The sequence below is a fragment of the Pteronotus mesoamericanus genome, unplaced genomic scaffold, assembly GCF_021234165.1.
Source record: "Pteronotus mesoamericanus isolate MK-2021 breed Mesoamerican mustached bat unplaced genomic scaffold, CSHL_Meso_final contig_42, whole genome shotgun sequence".
Classification (NCBI taxonomy): Eukaryota; Metazoa; Chordata; class Mammalia; order Chiroptera; family Mormoopidae; genus Pteronotus; species Pteronotus mesoamericanus.
Genome location: NW_026555157.1, coordinates 11,671,777 through 11,696,156, shown reverse-complemented (window position 1 = coordinate 11,696,156; position 24,380 = coordinate 11,671,777). Strand labels below are relative to the sequence as shown.

Genomic DNA, 24,380 nt, shown 5'->3' with positions numbered 1-24,380 from the left:
GCCTGGCACATGACAAAATGCAATAAAAAGGAGGTTAAAAAATATCAGATATATAAAATTTACAGAACATTGTTGGTGACAGCACTATATCATTTTAAGTAAAATTCAATAAGACTTGAGTGTGACATTATATTTTCCTGACTCCAAGTTCTAGCTTAACCAAATAAATTAAAAATCCATATTTCTGAAAAACTTATTTTAAAAAGAAAATTTAATATGAGAAATATTGACATATTTGACAGCAAATTACTTAGTGTTTCCTTTTTATTACTAAGTATAAACACAGAGCCTATACATACCAGTTTAAGAGATATGCATGCCTCTCTTAAAATCAGCACTTCTGAATTCCTCTAAATTCATCATTGTGTATACAATCCACCTCTTCCTCTGTCCTCATCCATTTAATTTTATGAAAGTACTAAGATTAGAAACATTTACAAAAACTTTGGGCACACATATCTTCAAGGTCACTATTATCTAATAACCTATCATTAGTATTTTGTAACTAGTCTGTGCTAGGCTGTCCTGTACACCACTGTTAGCACCGGAGTGGGTGTCTTGGTTCCTGCACTTGGTTACGGTGGAGAAGATGGGAAATGCTTCTGCTCCAGTTCTCTAACCAGAGTTTGCTGGAGCCACAGTGGGACAATGGGCACCTCAGGTCACCCCATGGTGGATCACAGAAATCAGATTTGACCTCGTGACATGAAGCTCACCTAAGATTTTTAAGCCAGATCAAAACTGTAGTACTATGCCTAGAACTGCATCTGCCCAGGAAGTAGGCAGTCCAAGCAAACAGGACATTATGTTTTGATGAGAGTCTCAACATAGTCCCCAAATCCCAAGCAATCTTATTTCAGAAAAGAACTTCAGCCACTGTTGCAAGGTAGCACCCCCAAGCTTGCTAGTGTGAGTTGATGCTCAGATTTTCTAGGTGCAGGGGAAATGACAGAGATAGGATTGGTAACAGAAGTTTGCAAGGTAATAGTTCAACATTTTGTCCTAAGTTGTGGGTGGAATATAAAGAGACTCTCAAAGTCTTGAAAATACCATAAGTACTGCCAATGTTCTAGGGACCAACATGTGGATACTGCCTATACGAGACACGTGGGTGTCTTTTAAAAACACCCTGCTTAGTGTATCTTAATGCTCAAACACAGACCAAAACAAATAACATTGTCAATGCAATCATGTGATTTAACTAATCAGGACTGCCACTTGTCCTTGGGACACCTCTGTGTCAAGCAGGCAAGCTCCAGATCACGTGGCTTAGCCAAAGGAACAAAGGCCTTGTCACCATCTCTCTCCCTTATGCCCTTGTGCAGGGTACAACTTGCACATCACTGTGTGGTCGCCCTGAAACTAATGTTTTAATACTTTCTGTATGTACAGACTATGCTATGTTCTACTCACCATCTTGATTTTCAAATGACAAATCTAGCAAATGGCTGAGGGCAGATTTGAATCCATATCTGCTGATATAACAGTCAATGTATTTCTGTTAAAGCAAGCTGCCTTCTACTTCTACTTTCTTTTCATTACAAATATTTATTAAGGGTTAAGTGTCCATGACAGTGCTGGAGGTCCTGTTCATAGTGTGAAGGGGACAGACATACCTCTTTTGGACAAGCTCAGATCAGATCTAAGGTGGTAAAGCTAACACTTGCTATTGCTGTCAGTAGGCTATTTCAAATAGCTTGAGTTTCTCATCCATTTTTGGTAAACGCAGATGTATCCAGTTTAGTCTATAATAATAATTCTCACTCTTTTCACAAAGAAGTCTTCCTTTCCCTTTTAAAAAATAACTTTCTCCCTCTTATGCCCATATTATATAATACATCTATTAAGCATATTACATAAGAATTTTATTCATTTTTAGCTGAGAATACCTATTAAAGAGTGCATAACTTAAAAATCTAAAGAAAATAATGATAACTGACATCCAAAAAAATACCCACTGAATTTATTTAGTAACAAATATTTAGGTAGTTTGTGTCATCTGAAAGACTTGAGGTTGAATTCTAGTTCCTCAATATATTTTCCATGTCATTTAAACTTCCTAAGACTTATTTTTCTTTCTCTGTACCTGGAGTGACAATTCCAATATCATCTAGTTATGATAAGGAATACGAATGAGAGACTATAGATAAATGTACTGGCATACAGTGCCTTCCATGTATACAGTGTACACTCAGTAAATGTTACTTTTATCAGAGCATATAAAAACTAGAAAACATTTTAGAACAATAAAATAACTCACCATGGAAAATTTCTTACTCTGTGAATCCCTAGGGGTGGGAGACAGCTCTAGAGTGAAGACAACAATGTGGGGCTAGACTCTCCAATGCCTCTGGGAATTAAGGGCGCCCATCACAAGAAGGGCGTGGCAGCGCTAAGAGAGATGTGGAGGGGGTTTAATGTCCCACTTAGAAACAAGTCGCTGTTTTTCCACTAGTCTTCCAAAGTCTCCAATAGGGCAGAACTGACAATCTATCTGACATGTCTCGAGGAGCTAGACAATGAAGGCACAGGTGTGGCCAATCCAGCCAGGGCCTGGGTGAGCCACTTGTGTAAGCCTTTTGTTTAGGGACTGTCCTGGAGAGGGAGAACTAACCAGACATGTGGCTCTTCTCCCAAAAGTCATTAGGTCTGTGCCTGAGTGGTATGTTATAACACTGAAGGAAGGAAGCCCCTGTTGAGTTAATATTTTTGCAGTCTATTTTTGAGCATCAAATCATGCCTTCCTTTCCCACATCCTCACCAAAGTGACTTCGTTCACCATAAACTTGTTATATTAAAATGATGATTCAAAAGCAAGATATATTTCCTTCCTTTTGCCAAAGACTTGATTAATCATCCAAGGGAAGATCTTTAAGAACATCTAAAACATAATTTTCTCCCCCAAACCTCAAGCTTTTAAAGTACACTAAATTATTTGCACAAACCACTTACAATTTTATTTTATTTTTGCTTTTTATGCATAAACCACCAACCCAAAAGACTTTTTTTTTCTTTTAGTGAACAGACCATAAGAATACAGTGGGTGCTCCTGGAAGGTGTTTTAACTTTAACAGGCTGATAAAAAGGCACTGAGGGGAAAAAGAAATTAAACACTAGACTGGAAGGTATCTGAGTATGAAAGTCAATTTATATTTGTTTATTCAACCCACATTGACAACTAAAAATCACCTTTTACTTTTTTCTAAGAATTCAAGGTTTTCCTATGTTTACATCAATCCCTATTACCCACCAATGAACAGGCATCAGAGGAGCCATGGTGCCGTTCCACACATAGTGCTTCTCTGTTCTTCCTTTTGCTTTATTCCTGTGGTTCCCAACAATATGATACACAAACCATCAATTTGGAGAAGTAGCAGCAGTCTGGAATTCCTTTGCTGAGGGGACATTTTTTTCTGACATTGTTTGGTCATTGAGAATATCAGGATTCTCTGAGAGTCGAGTATTGAGTGTTAAATTCCTCTGCCTTTATGCATATTGGTGTTATGAAGGGCAGAGTTGCCTCTGAATTGTTCAGTCTCACTAACTATGCTGTTCCAACCTGCCGAATACCTGGTTTGAGTTCTTCCTATTTATAATAAACAATTTTTTTATTTTACAAATTTTATACCTAGATCTTCTTTATAAAAACCTGGCTTTTTCACCGTTAGCAAACTGAAGCGAAAGAATGAAAATAATTTTGAAATATCATAACCAAAAATCTCTGCCTCATTGCTAATAATTATTTCTTAGAAGGTTTAGGCTTTTAATGAGCTTTGACTACATGAATATTGTTTGCTTGCCTATCTACCAGTGAGTTGAGAATAGCCTCAATCTTTCCAGCATGTAGGAGTGAAAGCTGGTGATGTCCACATAAGTAACTCTTTTCTAGGTTTTGCAATGGAACAGATATGGTTGCTGTTGCTTCTAACAATTAGAGTGCTTCCGGGGTCTGCTCAGTTCAATGGCTATAACTGTGATGCCAACCTCCACAGTAGATTTCCTGGTAAGTCTGGGCCTAATCTTTTCTGTAATTGTATCTGGAAAGAGTTATTACATCTGAAAAGTAAATCATTTAAATGCATCTGAAAAATGGGGTGGGTATCCCTCTATATTAAGTGGATATTAACAAATGGTAAATGACAAAAGACATTTTTCTGGAGTTGTTAATTATATCCACATTAACATACAAAGTGTTCATCATTGTTAATATCGTTATACTGGCTTCTCACAAATGTGAAAAATATTGACTAGTGGGTGATGAAGTTGGGAGAGGCTAAATCCATTCAAAATTTGCATAACTTATACCTTTTTTTTCTCATAAGTTAATTCAGACTCTCAAAACTGCTTATTTGTTAATAGACTTATTTAGGAATAACACTTAAGAAAGTGATTATGAAGGATTGTGCAAGGTTCAAAAAATACCATTTCAATAAAATGCTAGTCGCCACTAAAGTAAAAGGCCAGCTTTAGAGTGCATTTCACTGCAACCCATCAATAAGGTGACAGATACGAGATTTTGTCCATATGATACGCATGTTCTCAGGTTCCTAAAATCTGCACTCAGTGAGGGGTAATTGAATGATTCATTTAAGTATCCATTATTTCATATCAGATAAAATTATAAAACCACAGAACAACATTTCAAAATCAAAGTTATACAATCTGAAACTACTTTTTCAAGTCTGCCATGCAAACTGAAATGCCTTCTGCAACAACTGATATTCTCCAAACCTGCCAGCTCTCCTATGCCCAGAGTGACAGGGCCAACAACACACCTGCATAGAGCAATCAGTAGGTTGTTACAAAGTTGATGTGAGATTTCTAGCTTATCTGCAGAGAGGTAATCGGGCTCATTCCAGAATAAAGTCCAAAGTGTGTAGCGATGTCCCTCCATGAACCCAGACCTAGAATGCAAGTGCTTGGCAAATTAAGTAAAATACCAAGGTCAGGATAGGAATGTGTAAAGGTAAGTTCAGAAAGGTATGCTAAAGCAGGTTTATTAATGGTTTTGAACACTGGAAATGATGAATGTTTTTTGTTTGCTTGTGTTTTCCTTTTTTTTATTTTGGAAAGTTTCAAACATATACAGAAGTAGAAATTAATAAAAAGTGTACCATATTGATTATCAGCTTTACCAATTATCAAAATTTATAAATTTTGTATTATCTTTCTGTCCTTCTTACCACCCCCATCTTTGGAATATTTTAAAATGAATGTATATGCATGCATTATATAATATATGTATAATTAAAAAGAATTTAAAAATCATTACACTTCATGTGTACAATCAGTAAACTTAACAATTCTTTAATATCATATAATACTTATCTAATACTTTGCTTCTAAAACATCACATTTGTTAATAAATGTCTTGCACCTATTTTAGTGTATGACAGACACTCTCTGTCCTTTGCTTTTCTAAAATGCCATCTATCTCTTTACGTAATTTGGTCATTTGTTTTGTGTAACTCTGACACTCTGGATGTGGTTGACTGCAATTCTGACATGTCATTTAACATGTTCCTCCTTTCCTATATATCCTATAAACTAATTAGAGCTAGAGGTTTGAGTCATCAAATTCAATTGTTTTAACAAGATTACTTGGTTTGTTATTTGTGTAATAAGAGTGTTTTGTCTTTATTTTATAGGCAATGAAGAGCCATTGAGTCTTTTTAAACACACCTGTTTAAGGGTTTGACGAGGTTATATTTTGTTTGAGAAAGCTGACCTTGGGAAAAGTATAGAACCATGTTCAGAGAGATCAGAGGGAGAGAGAAGTACCACAAAGCCAGTGGCAGTGGGAGCAGAAGAAGGGGAGAGCTATTAAGAGACACCCTGTGGTGGACTCATTAGCACTTGAGGACTTGTATTCGATTTGGGAGGTGAGAGAAAGAGAAGACTAGAGGAACTTTTGAACTTGAGTAACTGGAGGTTGCTACTCTTAACTGAAAACAAAAGTATAGGCCTCTTCCATATTTTGGAAAGAAAGTTTGGGTTTGGAAAAAATAAATCTGGGGTGCTTTTAAAACTTAAAGTGGCAGCCTCCATCCAGCAGTAGGAAATAATCGACTTGGGTCCGAGGAGAGAGTTTGAAAATGAAAATAGTTATGTGAGAGCTGAATCCTTGTGCAGTAAGTGAGCAAGAAGTGGGGGAATAGGAAAATGAAAGGTATGAAAATAGACTACTAGCTAAATAACTTTGGTGGTGAAGGAAAAGGAGTAAACTGACTCAGCTATTTAGATGAGAAGAAAGGATTAGAGGACTAGAGACACCTGAGCATATACATTGGCAAAGAGAAAATATTCAGAGATTTGGAATAATAATGAAATAATTGAGGTAATGAGGAAATAAAATGTGGAAGAGATTTAAGGTATAATTGGAGGAGTTAATCTTGAAAAAATAGTAGTTGTTTCTTTGATTTAGGAGAGAAGGAGAAATACAAGGCACAGGCACTTGAGAGATGCTAATTGTCTTTTTCTTTTCTTTTTCTGTTGTTCATTACTGTTGTCCCATTTTTTTGCCCCTGGATCTCCCTTACTCTGCCCACTCCCCACGCCCCTCCCTCAGTCAATCCCCAACCTGTTGTCCATGTCCATGGGTCCTTTATACACGTTCCTTAACTAGAGCCTTCCCCTTCTTTCCCCTTTATCCCCCGCTCCTCTCCATTGTTGTCACTGTCCGTTTGTTCTTTATTTCCATGTCTCTGTTTATATTTTGCTTGCTTGTTTGTTTTGTTGATTAGGTTCCACTTTTAGGTGATATCATATGGTATTTGTCTTTCACCCCCTGGCTTATTTCACTTGGTATAATGCTCTCTAGTTCTATCCATGCTGTTGCGAAGGGTAAGAGTTTCTTCTTTCTTTCTGCTGTGTGGTATTCCATTGTATAAATGTACCACAGTTCTATGATCCACTCATTTACCGATGGGCACTTAGGCTGTTTCCAGCACTTGGTTATTGTAAATAATGCTGCAATGAACATAAGGATGCATGAGTTCTTTTGAACTGGTGTTTCAGGATTCTTAGCACATAATCCCAGCAATGGAATCACTGGATCAAAAGGCAGTTCCATCCTTAATTTTTTTGAGGAAATTCCATACTGTTTTCCACAGTGGCTGTACCCATCTGCGTTCCCACCAACAGTGTACTAGGGTACCCTTTTCTCTACAACCTCACCAGCACTTGTTTTTTGTTGATTAGTTAATGATGGCCATTCTGACGGGCATAAGGTGATATCTTATAGTGGTTTTAAACTTAATTAAGGAACTTTGAACATCCCTTCATATGCCTATGGGCCCTCTGTATGTCCTCCTTGGAGAAGTGTCTATTCAGGTTCTTTGCCCATTTTTTTAAATTGGATTGTTGGTCTTCCTGGCATGTAGTTGTGATAGTTCTTTATATATTTTGGAGATCAAACCCTTGTCTGAGGTATTATTGACAAATGTTTTCCCATACAATTGGTTCCCTTTTCTTTTGCTGATGTTCTCTTTAGCCGTGCAAAAGCTTTTTATTAGATTATTCCCATTTGTTTATTCTTTCCTATATCCTTTAACCTAGGAGATATATTGGCAAAGATATTGTTGTGTGGAATATCTAATCTTCTATCACCTACGTTTTCCTCTAGGACTTTTACGGTATCATGACTTATATATTTAAGACTTTTATCTACCTTGAGTTTATTTTGGTGTATGGTGTAAGTTGGTGGTCTAGTTTCATTTTTTTAATGTACCTGTCCAGCTCGCTGAGAACCATTTATTGAAGAGGCTATTTTTAGTCCATTTTAAGCTCATGTCCCCTTTGTTGAATATTTATTGACCATAGGACATAGGTTTATGTCTGGGCTCTCTGTTCTGTTTCATTGATCTATGTGTCTGTGCTTATACCAATACCAGACTGCTTTGATTACAGAGGCCTTGTAATATAGTTTGATGTCAGGTATTGTGATACTTCCTACTTTGTTCTTCTTTCTCACAATTGCTTTGGCTATAGGGGTCATTTATGGTTCCATATAAATTTTTGAAATGTTTGTTTTATATCTGTGAAATATATCATTGGTCATTCTAATGGGGATTGTGTTGAGTCTATAAATTGCTTTGATCTCCACAGTCAAGTGGGAGGCAGAGGCTCTCTTGAGAATGATAGGCCAGAGCCCTGGCCAGGGCCTGGGAATGGTGATCAAGCCTCATTCTGTTATGGATGAAAAAGAAAGCCAAAATGTAAATGGATTGCTTACCAGAGACGATTAGCTGATGCTATCATTATGTACTTGTAAAAATAAATAAAACATGTAAATGAGTTAGGGAGTGACTCAGACAGTAAAAGGAAGAATTTTTCATATGGTAAATTTTAAAATTATGTTAAAACATCCACTTACAGTGGTGCCCACTAACACCTGCATCAAAATCACCTGGGATAATTGTTAAAAGCATGGACACCAATACTTCACCTAAAATATGTAGAGGCAGAATCTCTGAATATGGTGCTGAGAATCTGCATTTTAAACCCTGCAGATGCCATGGCCAGATGGTTCAGTTGGTTGGAGGATCACCCCAGATGTTCCAAGAGTGCATGTTTAATCCCTAGTCAGGGCACATCAATGCATGAGTCTCTCTCTCTCTCTCTCTCCTCTCAAAATCAATTTAAATTTTTTTTTAAATATTTAAACCACACAGATGAGTCAAATATACATTTATGGTTAAGAACAACTGACAAAGTATTATTTTCTTGAGTCCATTGTTTCAATTAATAACTCAGTAATGTATTGGGGAAACATAAAAACAAAATCTTTCAATCCAGAAATCCTCTCCACAACAATAGTGGATGAAAATACTTTTATCATTGAATTAGCATTAAACCAGAATGTGGTGTTTATTAGAGGCAACCCACTAAGAGGCTGCAAAGACAGAAAGAAATCTCATTCTTTTATATAGCTAAGCAGATGCAACCCATTACGGATATGTTTTCAAGATAAACAATAACTAGTCCTGGAGTAAGAGGACTTGACAGCACCATTTGTCACATATAGTTTATCATAAAATTACTCGGTAATTTTGTTAGCATATTGGCTTTATCCAGAGGAAAAATAAAATTCTCATGTCTTTATGAAAAGAGGTACTTTTGCTATTTGGAGCAAGGATCCCACTGAAATTAGGCTCCCATGCTCCCACCAGGGTGCTCTCTTCCTTAATGCTTGGATTTCCAAAAAATGCTTCCCAAGCCCGCAAAAAAGACATTTTTATGTCATAAAGCTGACAAAAGACCTGTCTAATATGCCATAGGATTTATATATATTTCAAGGAAAGGAGAAAGTACTTACAAGTCTTTTTTTATCAATTTTTTACTGTTATTCTATTACAGCTGTCCCAATTTTTCCCCGTTCCCCCCCCACCCATCCCACGGTCCCCCCCTTCCCACCCCCACAGTCCATCCCCACTCTGCTGTCCATGTCCGTGCATCATTCATACATGTTCTTTGACTAGTCCCTGCCCCTTCTTTACACCATCATCCAGTTTCCTGCTGTACATGATCTAAGAAAGGGAGAAGTCTTTTCCTTTATTTTTAACAGGGAGAATTAAGCCTCTTATTTTTAATTTGTATTTGACTTCATATATGCTAGCAGTTTTTGTACTGTCTGGCTTGGACAACAAATATCCAAACTTTTTAAACTCACACACACACACACACACACACACACACAATTACAATTTATATTAAAAAATTTGAAATCCAGATAAATCAGAATTTCCAGGAGAGGCTTTAATTTTATATGTGCATTATTGTGAATTAAGTCCATTTTCGCAGGTTGTTTGCAAAAGACCGGAGTGAACAAATAAAGCCTGAAGGTTAATTGCACACACCCGTCTTGACTTACTCTCCTCTTCCATATCAGGATCACCCCTGTGTCATCAGGAGCTTCACAAGCTGTGCAGATGCTAAGCAGTGGGATAGAATGAGAATAAGTCTAGCATAGGAGAGGGGCTATCTAAATGCAAAGTAATGCTAATAATGATGAGAGTGATCATCTCACCCCATCTGACCTTTGTGTTTCATGACGTTAGAACTATTTTATTTAATTTCTATGGCATTTATCCTTGAGTCAAAGGAAACACCATGGTCTAATTCATTTCAAATTTAAAGGGATAATATTTAATTTTAAGGTAGTTAACTCTTGGCTTTCCAAGCTAACCGCAGGGAATAAACATATGCCCCACTATCATTATAAGTTGTGCTCTTCCCAGCATAAAACTCAAACCACAGTTGACTTTTAGGGTACCCAGGAATTATTTGGCCAGAGTGAAACATACAGATAAATGCATATGATCTCTGCAACTGATGGGTATATTTTGGAACTAGCCTCTTTTCGGGGGGAAGATGATAGTTTATAAGGGTTAGCCTAAACTTTCAGACCTGAAAAGAAGTCTTTCATGATAAAGACACACTCAAGGAGAAATTACGTTTATGGTACCAAAAACTATGTGGCCAGACACTGTTTTATTGTGAACTAATCGGCCGTGGGAAATTGAATGTAAGTCAGTGTTATATAAATGATCATTTTGTATTCTATTTCAAATATCATGAATAAGAAAGAAAATAATAGGTTCCACATATTGCATGCTAGTCACATTACATAATTCTGTCTTTTATTTCTTATAACAAACATATGACACCATCTTTTTGAGAATTTTTATCAGAGTTTATATTTGAGCCAAACTAATGGCAGATGCCAGGGAGCAAGATCTGAAATGCTTCAGGGAATAATAGTTTTGCAGGGTTTTTTTTCTTTTAAGTGCACTTGGAAATTATGGAGAGAATGTCAAGAAAACAAAAATAATTTATTTATCCTTATTTTATGATGAGAAAATTGAAGAATAGAATTTGTCTAATGCTGCAAAGTTAGCGATTGACAAAGATAAATTAAAACAAATGAACAAACAAACAAAACCTAGGACTCTTTCTATCAAACCCTGATGCCTAAAAGTGCACTTTCAATACTAAGTTTAAACAGTGATGTATGCAAACAGCCAAATAGTCCAATTAAAAATGGGCCAAATACCTGAATAAATATTTTTGTCCAAAAAAGACATACAGATGTTGAACAGGTAAATGAAAATATGTTTAACATCATTAATCATAAAGGAAATGAAAAGCAAAATCATAATGATATATCACTTTATATCTGTTAGTATGACTATCATTGAAAAGACAAGAGTCAGCAAATGCTGACAAGGTTGTAGAAAAAAAGAATGCTTTTGCACTGTTAATGGGAAACAATATGGAAAACAATATGGAGGTTCCTTAAAAAATTGCAAATAAAACCACTATATTATGTGCAATTCTATTTTTGTGTATATATTTGAAAGAAACAAAATCATTATGTCAAAAACATCTGCACCTCAATGATTACTGCATCATTATTTAAAATAATCAAGACATGGAAACAACCCAAGTGTGCATCAACAGAAGAATGGATAAAGAGTTGTGATATATAAATATACACAATATAATGCTATTCAGCTATTAAAAAAAAAAGAAAATCCTGCCATTTATGACAACATGGATGAAACTTGAGGGCATTATACTAAGTGAAATAAGTCAGACAGAGAAAGATAAATAGACAAATACTGTATGATCTCACTTTTGTGTGGAATCTTAAAACCAAACAAGCAAGCAAAAAGAAAAAAAACAAAACTCAAAAAAAAGAGACCAGATTTGTGGTTAGTAGAGGTGAGAGTGAAGAGTGAGAGAATTGAATGAAAGTGATTAAAAAGTACAAAGTTCCAGTTACACAATAAATAAGTACTAGGAATGTAATGTACATTGTGGTGATGATAGCTAAGATTGCTCTTTGGTGTATTTGAAATGTGTGAAGAGAGTAAATCCTGAAAGTTCTCATCACAAGGGGGAAAAAACATTTAAGTGAACACTAGTGTTCCACAGGAAATAAAATAGAGAATTACACATTTAATCAATATCATTCTTGGGTGGGTCAAGCAAAATGAAATGTCTAATTTTGTGTTAGGCTTTGCTTAACCATCACTTTGTTCTTTGCCCCAAGATAAAGTCGGAACAGATAACAGAACGGTTATCCTAGGGAAAATGTTCTGGCCCTCTGTGTAGATAAGAAAGCCCAATTCTCCCGCCTTCTCCTCTGTAGTCATGTTTTGGTCTTTCAAGCTGCGAAGAAGATGCCTGCTTCTTGTTTTGTACCTAGGATGGCAATTACAGCACCAGATGAGGCAGAAGAACTGACCTGGGCAGCAACTGCCGATCACATCTTGATTAACCCACAGTGATAAAGTGCAGTGGAGAGAAGAGCAATTAGTTAGCAAGCTCAATGACTGAATAATGCAGAGTCCTGACCCTTCTTTATTTTAATAACAAAGTTCTTTATTGCATGAATTTTTCACTTCCTCTGCTTGTATAAGTAAACTCCACATGCTTTTTCCTTCCTGAAAAAGATGACCAAACTCTCGGCTTGGAGAAGTGTGAATATAAGTCTGTGAAGTTTGCCTCACACTGCCTATGAAGTTCCCGCAGCACTCAAAACAACAGCTTGCATTTGCTAACGAGAAACAGCTGGGAAACACGAAGGTGGCAAGAAACCTGTTCAATATAGAGAGGAAACAAATTTCTAATCCACTTTGAATTCTTTATCAGCTGCTGCCATTTCATGTAGCAATGAAACCTCAATATTTTATAAAAACTTAAAAGAAAAGTAACTTTAAACAATGATTTGAAGAAGAATATATAGCATCTGTTCTCTAAGCACTTCTGTTTATGTAGTACCAAAGTTTACCACTCTCATTCTACAGAGATAGAAACAAAAATGATATTTAAATTACTCTCATACTCTGATTAGATGGTATATACTAATTTTGGAATATCTACCAGGAAGTAAATTATTTCCAGCTGAGGTTTCTATGGCACTACAAGGCAATGCACTCTTCAGCATATAGAAAGGGCTCTTCCTATTGAAGAGATTTTGATTCATATTGTCAATTTTGAACCAATGTTACTTTTAAGATATAAACCATGGATACAGGTGCAATCATATTCATGAGAATACCTGCATCTGAACCTCATAGAACTTTCTTCTGCTCACAATAGACTCGCCCATCCTCTCCTCATGTCTCCTCCCATAATTTCAGAGAGTGCCCAGGGCAAGGCTGCCACGTGAGGCTGTCTTGTTCCTTCAGGTATTAAACTGCTATGGTTTGTGGAATGGAGCAGAGGTGAGGGTAGGAGAAGAAGAACCCTATTTCCAATTTTGTTTCACACATTCACCTAAGCACTAGAATAGTCTTATTTGGGCTCAGTCTCACCAAGCTTTTCATAAAATATTTTTCATTGAGATCCAACACCAGTTAGTTCCTCAGACAAAAGAGAAAGGCGACACGCATCTATAACTTTCATGATTCTTTCTCTCTTTCTCTTTCTTCTGTCCCTGATTTCTCCCTCTTGTAAGCATTTGGTGGGAGTGTTTAATCCTACCAGATAGGATCTACCTAAGTGTTAGCTTCTGCTCAGTCCAAAAAATATATATATATATTTGTGATTAAGGAACTTAGCTGGTTACCTAAGAGACTTGCAACATTGGCATCACCTGGGACCCTGTGAAAAATGTGCAAACGAGGCCCCACACAGACCTACTGAATCAGAATCTGCATTTTAATGAGACTATGTAATACATATGCTCAGTCAAGTATAAGTGCTGGTTAGACATGGTGCTCAGGGTGTTTTGCTAGCTCTGTGTTACTACATAGTCACAGTGCTTATGCCAGCCTCTGAGGCTGTCGTGTACTTGCTTGCTGTTAATGACAATAGGCATCAGCAAATCTATCACTATTAAGGGGAAATAATTTTTAAAAATTTATTAATAATGAAGGAAGATAATTGTCTCTAAAACTAATGCATTTAAAAATGTTAGGTACTCAAACAACTAATGAATATTTATTATATTAGTTAATGGGTTGAATTTTCTTAATTAGAAGTCAGAAAATATCTGACATTAAGGATTTGGATTTTTTGTCTAAAACTCTGAAAACAAGAATCATCTCAGGCCGTTTGCAGAGTACAGATAGGAAATATGAATTCTGCATAAACAGTCCAGAGAGATCCCTATTAATTGTGTACATATTTTTTGGGGGCCTGTGTGTCTTGGAACTTAATATTAAAAAGTTAGAAACCATGTACGCTGTTTGTGAAAGAATTTAATCAAGTATATTTTCGTAAACATTTCCTAAGCATTTCTTAGGCACTCTGGGAAAACACAGAGCTTTCAATGAGTTCATAGTTTAGTGAGAAAGTAAATATCCATTCTCAGATATGATGTAAACAATATAGTAGACTCACAACTAATGTTGATGTAAGAAAGAGCACAGGAGAATGATTATAGTCCATCAGAGAAGTGAAGGAGTGTCATTAAAGGAAACATAAATATTATTATTATTTTGGTTCTCAGCCTATTTCTCTTCTTATCTGAATGCTGTCATGGGTAGTTCATTTATTATTGTTATTGATATGTTGAGTATTTGATGATCCTCAAATTTATTTTTTTTACTCTTTTCTATCCTCTAAATATTAGGTTCATATTTCCAACTACCTGCTGTACATTTCTTTCTGACTGTCTCATATGTACCTGAGACTCTCAAATACTGAGCTTATCTTTTTCCTTCCTAATAATCCACTCAGTCACTAAAGCTAGAAACCTGAGTATCAGTTTAACATCTCTTTCTCTTCATTACAACATTTATTCAATTTCTTATAAAATTTAGCCAGTTGAAACTATTTCATTTCCTCCCAATAATTCTTTCCAAACACCTCTGCCCTACCAAGTCATGGCTGTGTATAACACAGTATACAAACCTCTATTGTATCATTATCAGGCTGCATTATAATCATCTGGTTTTCTTCTGTCTCCTCTACTCAACCACATGCTCCTTGAAATAAAGGAGTCTTGATAATGTGTTTATCTTCACAGTCTAGCACAGACACTAATATATAACATGTATACAATAAATACTTTGAATTTTTTGTTGACATGCAGTAGCATGTAGTTTAGATCTTGAAATAAATAGAACCAACAGTCTTTAGCTTAGCATGTAGTTTAGCTCTTAAAAATAAATAGAACCAATAGCCTTAGCTTGTATAAAACTGATGGCACTGATTTTGTGTTTTCAATCCCTGTTCCTGTGAACCTCATTCTTTTTTTATATTATACACTGACCCCCCCCCCCCGAATTGCTTATTATACAGAATTTTACTTTCTATATCATTGCTGAGGGAACATTTTGAGCAACTGTGCTGCAGAACCAGGTACAAGCCGACAGCCAAATTTGGGGGGTGTTGCCATATTAGTTTTATTGCAGAATATGTGTGCAAATATTTGAATAATTGCATTGATCTGTGCCCTTATTATTCCAGGTAATAATGAAAATATTGAAATAACTATTCTGACACCAGTAAAAGCAAATGTTCTCAAACTTAACAGTATTGACATGAGATGAAAATTATTCAGTCTATCGCAAGCTAGGAATACTTAGCCTCATTTAGGTGTTATTAGTTCTAAGCCAGGGAAGAACATTTCTTTATTTTAATTTGAATTCAATTCTGATATTCAGTGTCTCTAAAAACAATTCTCTACTTTTGGCATAAATTGCCCATTGGCAACTTGAAGCAACATTTTTACCCCTCGGAGCCTCACAAATGGAAAAATTGTGCTGAATGGATGCCTTTAGTGACTACAACCAGGAAAAAATATGTTCCACAGAAGGGGCAGTGAAAAGTCTTTAGAAAACTGGGTTAGCATGGATTTGAACAGAGCTCTTTTCTTACACTGCAAAAAGCCTTTAGTTTGTTGTCATATCTCCAAGTGGGATCAACTTGTATCAAATTCAGTTCCATTGCAGGGGTTACAAGTCTTCACTTATAAAGCTAAAAAGAAAAGAGAACTCCACATCTGGACAAAGTAATCACTGCCATTCGTAAAGCTATGGTAAGCATCAATTAATTCCTCTCAAAGAGAGGTGAAGAAGCTAAAGTCAGTTGATTTAAGTTAATGATAATTCTCTTTTGTAACATTTAGTGTTACGTATTTACTTCGATACATTTATGATATGCCAAATAACACAATGATACAAGTTCTCTATTTCACTGGGCATAAAGAGAGTTCTTAGTGGACTGTGTAGTGGCTGAGAATTTGAAGCAACACTTGGGTGGCCATTCTGTTCCTTTACAGAGACCATTTTATACATAAAGGCTTCCTGTGACCTTGCCTGTGTCCTTGCCAGTTGCTTTCACTCCCTGTCATTTCTTAATTTGCATTTTAGACTGTAATGAAGACTGAACCGTCCTGCTCTCAACCAGCCTGAGAATATTTCACACTTGTGTCATTATTTACACTACCCCCTCCATATTACAAATTTTTCACACTGTGTAGCTAACTCCTTTTGATACTTCCATAGTCAGCTCAATGCCATCTTCTCTGGGAGCTAACCAGCTGGTCTGGAGGAGGTTCACTTTCTACACCATTCCATAGCTTTCTGCCCAATCCTTCTGATAATGTGGGCCGCATCTGTCTCTCCATATGGACTGTCAGCTACATGACAACAAGGACAGCTACTTTGTAAATCCTCAGTGCAGTCTGTTGCTCCAGTACAGTGTGTGATTAATTAATTAAATACTCACTGGAGTGCATTGACAAATATCATAGTTTCCTGCTTTAATGAAAAGTTTAATGAAAAGGCAAATATAAAAATGCATATATGATTCTTGGGAAAAATAACAGCTTACGACAGAATGGTATAATTTAGATTGGAAATCATGGAAGTCTTTGTGAAAAGGACTATTAAATCTGAGACCTGGAGGAACAGTAGGAGTTATTCAGACAAAGACTGGGAATAAGAGGAGAATCCCAAGCAGAGGAAAGAGCACTGACTGAAGACCTTGTGTGTAAAACCTATATTAGGTTTCTAAAAATTCTCACTGTAGTTTATCAGACTATTTTATGCACAGTAAGATGCAACAGTTTTCATGGTACATCCTGAAATTTTAATGTACACTCTTGTAAGCCCTATGCAAATCAAGATGGAGAACAATTTTATCACCCCTTAAAATTTCTGTGTTTCTTTCATTCTAGAGAGTTTGGCCCCAGGAAGTGACTGCTATTCTGGCCTCTACCACTCAGTGTAATATTTTAAAAGAACTTGAAGGATTTCAATGAAACAAATGTAGGAAGCAAAGGGGATAGTAAAGAGAAATGAGAATGCAGAGACAGGCAGGTGGCATATCACAGAGAGGGCTGAGGACCTGGGTCAAGATTTGGACATTTGGCCCAAGTGAAAAGCTATTGAAGATCTGTGCAAAGAGGTGATATGATTGGATTCATGTATTAACAGCTGTACTAAGACAGGAGTTAAGAGTGGAAATAGAATAACCAATTAGGGAGTTAATATAATATTTCAGGGGAAAGATAATGGTACCATGGGTCAAAGGATAGCATGAGGATGGAGAAAAAATCCATGGATTTAAGATGCATTAGAAAAAGGTGCATTTTGAAGTTGGTAGGCACTCAATAAACCTTTGTTAAAATGAGCTCTATTCTTTTAGTAAAGAGAATCAACTAGAAGTCATGTTGCCTTAAAAAATTAAAAATGGAACTGCCTCTGACTCAGCAATTCCAGTTCTGGGAATATATTCAAAGAAAACTGAAACACTAATTTGAAAATACACCCTTGTCCTATGTTCATTGCAGCATTATTTACAATAGCCAAGATTTGGAAGCAGGCCAAGGGTCCATCAGTAGATGAATGGATAAAGAAGCCATGGTATACTGATGCAATGGAATACTACTCAGTGATAAAAAAGAAGGAAACCTTACCTTTTGTGACAGCATGGATGGACCTGGAGAGTATTATGCTAAGTGAAATAAGCCAGTAAGGAAAAGACAAATAGCATATGATTTCACCTATATGTGGAATCTAATGAACAAAATAAAATATCAAAGTGGAGACAGACTCATGGATGCAGAGAACAGACTGACAGCTGTCAGAAGGGAGGAGTTAGAGGCTGGGTAAGAAAGTAAAGACAGATTCATGGAACAGAGAATAGACTGATAGCTGTGGGCTGGGTGAGAATGATAAAGGGATCATGCAAAGGGGAAAAGAAAAGATTCACGGACCAGACAGCAGTATGGTGATTGCCAAAGGGAACCTCCTCTAGAGGGAGGTAGGAGAGGGTAAAGTGTGGTGACCCCATCCTGCGGAGTCCTCTGATTCACTGTGGATGAAATAGTGAGTTGTTCCAGACACCAAGCGCTGTCAAGAAAAGGGGAAGTTGCTTCCCTCTGGAGGAGAATAACCCTAGCCCTTCTCTGAAGTGGCTTTTATTAAGAGCTATATGTGCAGGGATATGCAGCATGCATGCAAAGCTTATCAATCAATGCTTAAAGGCTGCATTTACAGAAAACAGAGAGAGACCATAGATAACAATGGAAGGAACAGAGATTTGCCTCAGGTCAAGATCTGTAAGACATGCTGACATCAGATGGTTATTAAGGTATGTCTCCTGAATTCAGAAATTCACTCCTTCTGCTTGGAGCTTAAACATCTAGTTTTTTCTTATCAGGGCAGTGCAAAGCAGAGTAAGCTTAGTAGATAACAATGCATTCTTTAGGCCAGATTCCCCACAGGAACAGTCAGTGCTAGCATCAGATCATGTCTGCCTCCTGCGTTCCCAGTTTTCTGGCTGAGACTTATAGGACCCTTTCAAGCCTGACTTGTGTGGGGCTACAATTCCTGATACCACACGAAGTGGTCCCCAGCAGAAAAGGGAAGACGAATGGTATTGGAAGGAGACTTGACTTGGCGTAGTAAACACATAATACAATATACAGATTATATATTGTAGAATTGTATACCTGAAACCTATAAAATTTTATAACCAATGTCACCCCAATAAATTCAATGACAAAAAAAAGTCATGGATTGGTCCACATTCAGTCAAGATGGCAACATAGATAAGCAAAACTTGCCTCTTCAAACTACCACATCAAAATTATAAAATATAGAACAACCATCACTTAGAACCATCAGAAATCAAGTTGAATGGAAGTTTGACAATTACAGAATTAAAGAAACCACATTCATCCAGACTGGTAGGAGGAGTGGAGATGTGGAACAGGCTGGTCCCACATCCATGTGTGGTGGATAAAAATTCAGGAGAGGTATCTTGGGAACCCCCAGCCCAGGATTCCAGTGCCAGGAAGATAAACCCCCATAACTTCTGGCTGCAAGGCCAGCAGAGATTGAGTCAGTGGAAGAAACTTCTATAGTCCCGAGCAGTTCCTCTTAAAGAACCCACACACAGGCTAACTCAGACTCACCTCCTTTGAGCTCCAGCACCAGAGTAGCAGCTTGAAAGGGTCTGGAGGCATACAGAGAAAAACTGATGTGTCTGGTGTCAAGGCAAGAGCTGGGGGACAGCTTTTTCCCAGATAGAAAGGTGGACAGAAGCCATTGTCCCTTTTCTGAACCCTCCCCCCACAGAGCTGGCAGGCTAGTACCATATCTGAGACTGCATCAACCTGGCTAACACTGTTTGGCCAGCCTTGGAGATTCCCAGAAGTTCTCCTCCATCCAATTTATGGGCCCACTTGAACTGCTTTTCCATATGAATGTCTGGTCTTAGCTCATGCTTCACAGCTCCCTAAATTCTCTCCAACAAATATCAGCCAGCCTCAGTAAGTACACAGCCCCCATATCTCTGTTTAAGGGGCCTCAGGCCCAGCACTAGCGACAACTAGCCTAGATTTATAGCTTGACTTTGCCTGGGAATCTCCAAGTCCAGCACTAGTAGTAGCCATCTCGAATTGCTGTATACTCAGGTCGGGTAGCCCCAGGCAAAAAACATGTGGGGCTGACTTTCGCTTGTACCACCTGGGAAACCCCAGAGCATGTATCCCCAGTGGACAGCTACAGAACACATCAGAGCACCACCACCCTGCTCCTGTACAGCTGATCCTCCTTGGAGGGCGAAGGTTGGTGGTTAATGGTCACAGCTAGTCCTTGCAGCTGACTAGCCTGTGTAAATCCCTCCCACTGACCTGCCAACAGTAACCAAGGCTCAACTACTAGAGGAGGTTATACTCAGCCCACAAAAAGGGTGTACATCAAGTACCCAGTTTGGATGATAGGGGAGGCTGTGCCACTGGACCTTATAGGACATCTACCACATTAGGCCATGCTATCAAGACAGAGTCATAGCACCTCTATCTAATACATAGAAACAAACACAGGGAGGCTGCTAAAGTGAGGAGACAAAGAAACATGGGCCAAATGAATGAGCAGATCAAACCTCCAGAAGAAGAACTAAATAAAATGGAGATAAGAAATCTATCAGATGCAGAGCTCAAAACACTGGCTATAAGGATGCTCAAGAAACTTAATGAGGACCTCAGCAGCATAAAAAAGATCCAGTCAGAAATGAAGGATATGCAAGTTGAAATAGAGAACAGTATACAGGGAAATAACAGTAGAGTAGATGAAGCTGAGAATCAAATTAATGATTTGAAACATAAGGAAGCAAAAAAAAAAAAAAAAAAACAACCAATCAGAACAACAAGAATAAAAAAAAAATGAGGATACTGTAAACAGCCTCTGGGCCAAATTCAAGCATTCCAACATTTGCATCATAGGGGTACCAGAAGGAAAAGAGAAAGAGCAACTGGAAACTTATTTGAAAAAATAATGAAAGAAAACTACCCTGATTTGGTGAAAGAAATAGATATGCAAGTCCAGGAAGCACAGAGAGTCCCAAACATGATGGACAGAAAGAGGCTCACTCCAAGACACGTCATAATCGAAATGCCAAAGGTTAAAGATAAAGAGAGAATCTTAAAAGCAGCAAGAGAAAAACATTTAGTTGCCTACAGGGGAATTCCCATAAAACTATCAGATAATTTCTCAAAAAAAAAAAAAATCTTTGCATGTTATAAGAGATTGGCAAGAAATATTCAAAGTCATGAAAAGCAGGGACCTATAACCAAGATTGCTCTACCCAGCAAAGACATCATTTAGAATTAAAGGGTAGATAAAGAACTTCCCACACAAGAAAAAACTAAAGGAGTTCATCATCACCAAACCATTGCTATATGAAATGTTAAAGAGAATTATTTAAGAAAAAGAAGATGAACAATAAGATGGATAAACACATACCTATCAAAAATTGAATCTAAAAAACAAACTAAGTAGACAAGAAGAACAGAAACAGAATCATGGATACAGAGAGCATTTTGATGGTTGCCAGATGGGAGGTGTGTTCAGGAGAATGGGTGAAGAGGCGAGGGGATTAAGAAGTACAAATAGATAATTATAGAATAGCTATGGGGCTGTACAGTACAGTATAGAAAATGGGTAGCCAAAGAATGTTTGCATGACCAAAGTACATGAACAATAGTGTAGGGAATTGCTTGAGGGAGTGGGGGACGCTGGGTCGAGGGAGAGTTAAGGGGGAAAATTAAGACAACTGTAATAGCATAATCAATGAAATATAATAAAAATAGTCATGGTTGCATTTAAACATTAACTTTGCTAAAGGCTAATGGAGATACTCTCCCAACTGAGATCATGTTTATTATTTTCTATTTTAATCGAGTGTACTATATAATGAATTCATTTTATCATTCTACCTAAAGGGGGAACATTGCTTGTAGTTTTCTATAATAGCTAGCCTAACATAGCTTTTTAGCCATAAAGAAAAGATTTTCTTTGTTTTGTAATAAGTTTAAAATCATACCCAAACATAGAAGTCTCCATATTGACTTACTCAGATCCTCAAAATATGATTCACTTTACCAGAAAAACAAAACAAAAAACAAAAAAAACTGTGTAGAGAACAAATACTCCAAAGAAAGGTACCCTTGAACACTTCTAATTCTACCCTTATGTTGGAACTGAAGTGTTTAAGAAAACTAATTCTATGCCAAATGCCTTCAATTTACTTAAGTGAAAATCCTATCATTTATCAAAAATAACTTTTAATTTTCTTGTTTTTCTTTTTGCTTTTGAGCAACCAAGTCTGTTTTGCCAAATTTTATTGGGATTTTATTTGTGACCACAGTCTGAACACCTAATGCACGTTTTAGATTTTTTATCAGAGTGGTGAAAGTGGCAAGGTTGCCTGAGTCAGGTAGCTCAGCCGGTTGGAGCATCATCCTGATATGCCAAGGTTGTGGGTTTGATCCCTGGTCTGGGCATGTGCAGGAATCAACCAATGAATGCATGAATAAATGGGACAAATCCATCTCCCTCTCTCTCCCCACTCCTTTCTCTCTTCCTCCCTGTGCCTAAAATTAATAAATTAAAAATAATTTTTTAAAAACTCTACTTTAAAAAAAGTGGCAAGGTTACTGCTTTAATTTCCTAGAGCTTCCATAACAAAGTGCCACAAACAGGATAATTTAGAACATTGGAAATGTATTGTTTTACAATTCTGGAAGTCAGAGGTCCAAAATTAAAGTGTCAACAGAACTATGCTATGATTCCTCTGAGCCTTCCTTGGCTCTCCTTTGCTTCTGATAACCGTCTGCTGGCCACTTTCAGTGCTGCCTAGCTGAGAGATGCATCACTCCAATTCTCTGTATTCACGTGGCTTGCTCTCTGTGTTTCTGTCTCTTCACATGGAATTCCTTAGGATACAAGTCATATTGGATTAGAGGCCCACCCTACTCCAGTAAGACCTTAGCTAAACTGATTACATCTGAATAACTCTATTTCCAAATAAGGTCACAATCTGAGGTACTAGAAGTTAGGATTTTACTGTATCTTTCTTTTTTTTCTTGAGGGAGGGGCACAATTCAACTTTTAACAGTTCTCATAACCAATAAAAGTAAAAGCGTCTGCTTCTGACGACTTACTTAGCAGGCAACCTCTCCATTTTCTACATATATTTTCTTCATTACATGTAGAAAAATAAACAGAGATATGAAAAACATGTGAGTGTGTGTGTGTGTGCACGTGCTCACCTCTACAGACCTAAAACATATCTCATCACTGATAACCCAGGTCATGGAAAACTATGCCAATTGTGCTTACATTTTCATAGCGAGCTCCTTGTATTGAGGCATGGTGACTGGCAAAGTTTTATTTAGAGTAGGCTATGCATTTTTGTTTACAGTATCAGCAAACTATTTTTTCATTTTCTTTCTCTAGTGTAATTTACTATAAGTAACATAAAATGGAATTCTGATGGGTGGCTTTTGTTTCTACATCCTAAATAAGATAGGTTACAAAATAGCAAAGTGCTCAACAATTTTGGTTTAGGATGGATTTTAATTGTTTTTTCCTTATACTAGGAAAATGCATCGCTGTGGTGAGTCTCACTGCTCTAGACAGGAGATCTGAATAATTTTCTTACTTTAGTTCTGAACTTCCTCAGTAACATTTTTCCACTAAATTCTCTAATCATTTGATGATACTCAACCAACATTTAGTGCATATCTACTATATATCAAACAGAGATGAACTATAATCTCTATACTTAATGATCACTTCCTAAACTAAATCAAAGACTCCTTTTCCTAGCTACATTTCTTAATACCTTTCACATTGGATTATGGTATATTCAAATATAGGACTGAGTTAAAAAGATTGAGGGGTGGGCAAATAAATACATCAGGGGATGTTAAAGTTACACTTGTATCCTCTACTATGCATTTGTGACTTATGTTTGGTTTCTTATGTATTTTTATTTCAGCTGAACGAGACATCAGTGTCTACTGTGGGGTGCAGGCCATTACAATGAAGATTAATTTTTGCACCGTCCTTTTCTCCGGTTATTCTGAAACAGATCTGGCCCTCAACGGAAGGCATGGGGATTCCCACTGCAGGGGTTTCATCAATAACAACACCTTTCCCGCAGTGGTTATTTTCATCATCAATCTCAGCACCTTGGAGGGCTGTGGCAATAACTTAGTGGTAAGATTCCTGTGAGATAGTGTGCTAGGTTGGGGTCATAACTCAAAAAAAGAAGCAAACTCCCCATTTCATGAAATAATCAGAAGTTCAATCTATCTTTCAAGAAAACATTCCAATAAAACTGAACAAATCATTTTCCTTTGCCTGCTCGAGGCTTCTGCCCCTGAACATACAATTTTATTTTCCAAAAATGCTTTTTTTTATTGTAGCTGGGCAGTTGAGGAGCCTGAGATGGGTTGTGCCGCCCTAAGCAACATTATTTTGTGTGAGTGACATTGTTGAATATTTCTCTACAGTATGTCGTTAGCTATGTTCTTCATGCTTTTTATGAAAGTATCTTATCATACAAAAATTGTTTGTTCCAGTGAGTTTGACAATGAATCACTTGGACTATCGTTTCTTAGTGAC

The 24,380-nt window shown here is 37.1% G+C and overlaps 1 protein-coding gene across 1 annotated transcript in view; it reads left to right on the top strand.

Moving 5' to 3' along the window:
- The first annotated feature begins 920 nt into the window (after positions 1 to 920).
- The window catches only part of ZPLD1 (zona pellucida like domain containing 1), a 46,441-nt gene continuing 22,981 nt past the window's right edge, over positions 921 to 24,380 (top strand). Inside the window, exons 1-3 of the mRNA XM_054577242.1 lie at positions 921 to 963; positions 3,890 to 4,003; positions 23,752 to 23,972. Of these exons, the coding sequence (XP_054433217.1) occupies positions 3,898 to 4,003; positions 23,752 to 23,972 (327 nt within the window). The 5' untranslated portion in view covers positions 921 to 963; positions 3,890 to 3,897. The remainder of the gene's footprint in view (positions 964 to 3,889; positions 4,004 to 23,751; positions 23,973 to 24,380) is intronic.